General features: G+C 40.6%; 1 protein-coding gene across 1 annotated transcript; it reads left to right on the top strand.

Moving 5' to 3' along the window:
- The first annotated feature begins 802 nt into the window (after window positions 1-802).
- On the top strand, window positions 803-2,461 carry LOC107584845 (C-X-C chemokine receptor type 4-like). Its single transcript, XM_016271605.1, has 2 exons — window positions 803-866; window positions 961-2,461. The coding sequence occupies exons 1-2, from the start codon at window positions 852-854 to the stop codon at window positions 2,026-2,028; spliced, it is 1,083 nt and encodes a 360-aa protein (XP_016127091.1). The 5' UTR covers window positions 803-851; the 3' UTR covers window positions 2,029-2,461.
- Window positions 2,462-6,115: the final 3,654 nt, after the last annotated feature.

The raw sequence follows: 6,115 nt of genomic DNA, 5'->3' as shown, positions 1-6,115 counted from the left end.
AACTGATCATAAAGTAGTTTGTTTATCACTGTTTGTGAATGGAAATGAACGTATTTGTTGGGATAGGCAAAGTAAACTGTTTTGTTTTGTTTTTGCTGATTTTCGTCACAGGACGTGTTTTCTTCAATCACACACACACACACACACCAAATTTTGAACACGAAAACAGGAAAAGAGTCTTTGCGGAAGACCCAGATGCAGCAACCTGCGATCGCAGACTATTGCACGCGCGCTGTTAGTGGGCGGAGCTTCCGCGCGCGAGTGGGGTATTTAAAATCCTCTGAGCTCCACAGAACTTTAGAAAGTCACTGTAAGCTTACTGGAGACTGAGAGCACCGGAGGAGTGTTTTAAAGATGGCATATTACGAAGTAAGACAGCAGTTATTTATTTATTTTAAAAAATGTATCTTATTAAGTGAAGTTTGATTGCATTTAAATAACTTTGCTGTTCACTTTTTTGCAGCACATCGTCTTTGAAGATGATTTATCAGCTGATAACGGCTCTGAGTTCGGCTCAGGGGACATTGGAGCCAACTTTGAGGTTCCGTGCGACGTGGAGGTCAGTCACGACTTCCAGAGGATCTTTCTTCCAACCGTGTACGGAATCATATTTGTTTCGGGTCTTATCGGGAACGGACTGGTTGTGCTGGTAATGGGCTGCCAGAAGAAATCCAGAACCATGACGGACAAGTACCAGACCCAGATGCAGCAACCTGCGATCGCAGCGCGCTGTTAGTGGGCGGAGCTTCCGCGCGCGAGTGGGGTATTTAAAATCCTCTGAGCTCCACAGAACTTTAGAAAGTCACTGTAAGCTTACTGGAGACTGAGAGCACTGGAGGAGTGTTTTAAAGATGGCATATTACGAAGTAAGACAGCAGTTATTTATTTATTTTAAAAAATGTATCTTATTAAGTGAAGTTTGATTGCATTTAAATAACTTTGCTGTTCACTTTTTTGCAGCACATCGTCTTTGAAGATGATTTATCAGCTGATAACGGCTCTGAGTTCGGCTCAGGGGACATTGGAGCCAACTTTGAGGTTCCGTGCGACGTGGAGGTCAGTCACGACTTCCAGAGGATCTTTCTTCCAACCGTGTACGGAATCATATTTGTTTCGGGTCTTATCGGGAACGGACTGGTTGTGCTGGTAATGGGCTGCCAGAAGAAATCCAGAACCATGACGGACAAGTACCGTCTGCACCTTTCAGTGGCGGACCTTCTGTTTGTGCTCACCCTGCCGTTCTGGGCCGTGGACGCGGCCAAAGACTGGTACTTCGGAGGGTTCATGTGCGTGGCCGTGCATATGATTTACACGGTGAATTTATACAGCAGCGTCCTCATCCTCGCCTTCATCAGCCTGGACCGATACCTCGCCGTGGTGCGCGCAACGAACAGCCAAGGTCCGAGGAAACTTCTAGCCAATCGCATCATTTACGTGGGCGTGTGGCTCCCCTCCGCGCTCCTCACAGTTCCCGACCTGGTGTTCGCCAAAGCGGAGACCAGCTCTATCCGCACCTTCTGCGAGCGCATTTACCCACAGGATTCTTTCATCACCTGGGTGGTCGCATTCCGCTTCCAGCACATCCTGGTGGGCTTCGTGCTGCCCGGGCTCGTGATTCTCATCTGCTACTGCATCATCATCTCCAAGCTGTCGCGCGGCTCCAAGGGCACGCAGAAGCGCAAGGCGCTAAAGACCACCGTGGTTCTGATCGTATGCTTTTTCGTCTGCTGGTTGCCGTATTGCGGAGGGATCCTGCTGGACACGCTGATGATGCTGGAGGTGATTCCTCACAGCTGCGACCTCGAGCAGGGTCTGCAGAAGTGGATCTTCGTGACGGAGGCTCTCGCGTACTTTCACTGCTGCCTCAACCCCATCCTATACGCGTTTCTGGGGGTGAAGTTCAAGAAGTCCGCCCGCAGCGCTCTGTCGCCCAGCCGGGGGTCCAGTCTGAAAATTCTGCCGAAGAAGAGGGGAGGAATGTCATCTGTATCCACAGAATCCGAATCTTCTAGCTTTCAGTCTAGTTAACACAAGCGCGCGCACCTTGGACTGTGAATATGCTTCCAGATATTATATTAATGACATGAAATTACCAGCTATATGTGTTTTATATAGGAAAAACATAGCAAACAGGCTGAGCCTGATTGAAAAGTAGCTAGAATGTAAATAAGTCTGCCAGTATGACATCACATACTGCATTGCTTCCAGTATTACTGTAAAATCTCTCTTCATAGTGAAAAGAGGCATTGTGTACAGATGTGTTGATATAGTGTACAAGATGTTTACTGTACATATCATGTAAATAGATTGTTGTTGTTTTTTATCTGGTTCCTTTCTGCACTTATGTAGACCATTGCATTTATTTATTACATGATAAAGGGACCAAATGAGGGTCCATTCCAAGTTTTTAAAAGCTGCTTTGGCAATTTGAAGTCTTTGCAATAAATTTTTGAGTACTCAGTATTGTGTGTGTGTGTGTGTTTTGACCACGTCTTTTAAGTAACTATTTATTAAGCATGATGATGGAGTTTCCCTGCAATGCCCAGTATTGTTTGTTCTCTGCACAGAGACATGTGACATGTAGTGGTAAGCCTGCTACTTCTTTAAAGTAATGTCTGTAATCTCCCCCTCTGAGGCATAGGCATCCAGGACGGGGATTCCCTGAGATGTAAACTCTCTCAGGTCTGACTAAGCACTCCTTGGCGGGATCCCCAACGTGCTGCAGAACCCATTCAACCATGAACAAACACACACACTAACTTTCTTAGATGCAAATAGTGCAGTCTTGTATTGCCATCTTGTTTTGTTTAGCTTTCTAAATTTAATTTCTTTCCACTATCATCTTCTTTAGGGCTTTTCTGTTATTTGCCCCCCATAAATGCTTTTACCTCAAAGAGAGTTTGTTTAATCAGGTGGTGCAATAACAAAACTATGTTGCCATGTCTCTAGCAATGATTGGCGGTCGTAACCATAGCCTCTATGAGTCACAAAACCTCATTTTGCATGGTGTAAAATCATATGAAACTGGTTCAGTGTGGTGTCACACGGAAGTTTAGGTAAAAACCCACTATTCAGGTTAAGGAGATCGTGCTTGTAATCACATTTGCTAGAAAAGCATAATTCAGTAGACAAATTCCGTTTCTGTGAAACACTTTAGCACTCAACATCCTATAAAATAACTCAAAATGTATTTGGACACTTGACCACATGATACCACAAAACATTGTATAAACCCATTTAGAGACTGCAAACAAATTATGCTAGAGCTTTTCTCAGAAGTAACTTCATTTTTGTAACTGAGAGGGTGATTTTTAGTGGATGTATGTCAGTTCTCTGCAACCACAGGTGTAGTTTATCACATTGATGGAAATCATTTTACATCATAAAAGTGGTTATGGGGCATTCTATTTATATATATATATATATATTGTAATGGCTGAATATTTATATAAAGCTGAATTTTCAGCAGCCATTTCTCCAGTCATCTAATATGCTGATTTGATGCTCTATTATTATTAAAATGTGCAATTTGGTGCTCCTAACATTAAAATGTTGAAAACAGCAATGATTGCTGAAAATTCAGTTTTTGTTATTTGTTATTTATTGTAACAATGTATCACAATATTACTGTATTTCTGATCAAATAAATGCAGCACTGGTGAGCATAAGAGACAAAAACATAACAAAAACTTAATTGTTCCAAACTTTTGACTGCTAGTGTATATATATATATATATATACACATTGAGAAATATGCTGCAAAATATGTCACAAAAAGTACTTTCAAAAAGTACTAATAAGCACCCTTCAGGGGTAAAAAGGGTACAAAGGTACATATATATATATACAGTGGGGCAAATAAGTATTTGATACACTGCTGATTTTTCAAGTTTTCCCACTTACAAAGAATGGAGAGATCTGTAATTTTCATCGTAGGTACACCTCAACTGTGAGAGACCGAATCAAAAAAAAATCCAGAAAATAACATTTTTCTTGCAGGACATTAAGCAGCAAAAAAACTGTGAAAATTATAAAATTAAGTTGGGGATGGAGTTACTATTTAGTATAGAGTAACTATACTGTGGCTGAACTGTTTATATAACACGTGTTCTGTTGAATCACTGAATGATTTTCAACTTAGTTGGCATGGTCTTATGATGCTGGTGACTGGATAGTTCATGCTGCTTTTGGTAGGTCAGTTTCCCATTTGTGGGTATTTTTCTTGTAGAAAAAAGTGATCATTTCTAAATCCTTTTGTATGGAGTTTACGTATGCAACCTGCATTTATTACTCATGATCCATGACAGTAGCATTCAGTTCAAATGGGGTGAGGATGAACCACAATAAAACCATGGGAGGTCTTTACAGAAGGAGAAAGTATTACAGCAGTGCACAGCAGTGTAGAGCTATAGGAAACAAGAACCTGTGACCCCTGCATTGCAAAAGCTGCTATCCAGGCCACTGTGCTAAGAGGTGGAAATGTGTGAGAGCTGACCCATTGAGAAGCGAAATCCATGTTTAAGGACAATACAAACCAACACTGGTGACCGGACAGCCCGTTGAGTCAGAGTAATGGGCTCTAATGTAGAGTGTGAAAGATTTGCATGTCTGAGAGTGTTAAGTGCCCCATCAGGCCTCTGTTCCCCCGGGGGCCGTAAGAAAGGAGAGCAATCAGTGAGCATTCCTAAAGAGCTGGTCATTTATTTTTCTGTTAAACCCCCTTGTCCACCCTGTCAATCTGAATATATCTCACTCTATAGCGATTGACAGATATAGACAGATCTAGTCATCTGTCTGTGTATAAAATCACAAATCTTGACCAATACTGAATAATAATAAAAAAAAAGATTAGTTTACTCACAAATGGAAATTACGTCATAATTTACTCTTCCTAATGTAATTCCAACCCGGTTTGATTTGAATTTCCTTGGATGACAAAATGAGAGATTCTGAACAATTGCACTGGCTACTCTTTTCTGCGCAAATACAAAAACTGAAATAACTTTTAAAGGCATAGTTTGACTTTCTTTACTCTGTGGAATGTAAAAGAAGACATTTAGACAAATGTCTAAAAAGTCTATTTTGTACACACAATGAAAGCCAATGCTCACCAGAAAATTATGGTCAAAAATGTCTGTTAACACTTTAGATTAGGGAACACTATTCACTATGAACTAGTTGCTTATTAGCATGCATATTACTAGCATGTTGGCTGTTTATTAGTACTTAAAAAGCACATATTAATGGCTTATTCTGCATGTTCCCTAATCTAAAGTGTTAACAAGTTAACAGCTCACTGAAGGGCAAGTGAATATTTTCAGTGAGCAGCAACTTTGGTTTCTTATACAAAGCTATTGTGTGGATTCAGAAAACATAAAATAATAACAATACATGAGTAATATGGATAATTTTTAGGATAGTTTTTGGCTAAGCTTGACACCTCAAGTTCTCTTCCATTGAAATAGCAAGGAAAAGACTTTCTTCAAAATGTCTTCAAGTGTTCTACAAAAGAAAAAAACTGGAACAACATGTTGGACACAAATTTCATTTTTTGGTGAACTATTAATACTTACAATAACTGCATGAGGACCAAGCCAAACTTGAACTTGTTATTCTCTGATATTCAGCTCTCCTCCAATTTGTGAACAAATCATTTTTCGGTCTCTTTCTTACAATGAATCTGTTCATAGAAATCATTCAGAGTGATTTGTTCACCAATCTGACTGATTCAGTTCTCCAGTTTAATTCACTTGTAATAACATGGAAAACAGCAGCTAGTATTTTCTTCAAAATTTTGTCTTTTGTGTTCTGCAGAAGAAAAGAACTCACCCAGTTTTGGAATAACATGAGGTTGAGTAAATGTTGTCAGAATGTTCATTTTAAGGCAAATCTATTCCTGTAACTGAGTAAAAGCATCCACAAACCTCACCGTGGGCCTTGATTCACAGCTCTGCATGTGCTTTTCCACTTACAAGCAGAGTGAGGGTTAGAGGGTAAAACTATTGACATCCATAACGCAGGAAGGAGATCATGTCTGGGACCATTAGCGGCCACTCACAGTTCCTGCTAGATGGAACCTAGTGGGGCAAAGAGACACTTTACGACCCCAGTGACC

This window comes from Sinocyclocheilus grahami, unplaced genomic scaffold (assembly GCF_001515645.1).
Source record: "Sinocyclocheilus grahami isolate Dianchi unplaced genomic scaffold, SAMN03320097.WGS_v1.1 scaffold63.1, whole genome shotgun sequence".
Lineage (NCBI taxonomy): Eukaryota > Metazoa > Chordata > Actinopteri > Cypriniformes > Cyprinidae > Sinocyclocheilus > Sinocyclocheilus grahami.
Note: the sequence above shows the minus strand (reverse complement) of the source record. Positions and strands in the feature narration are given on the sequence as shown.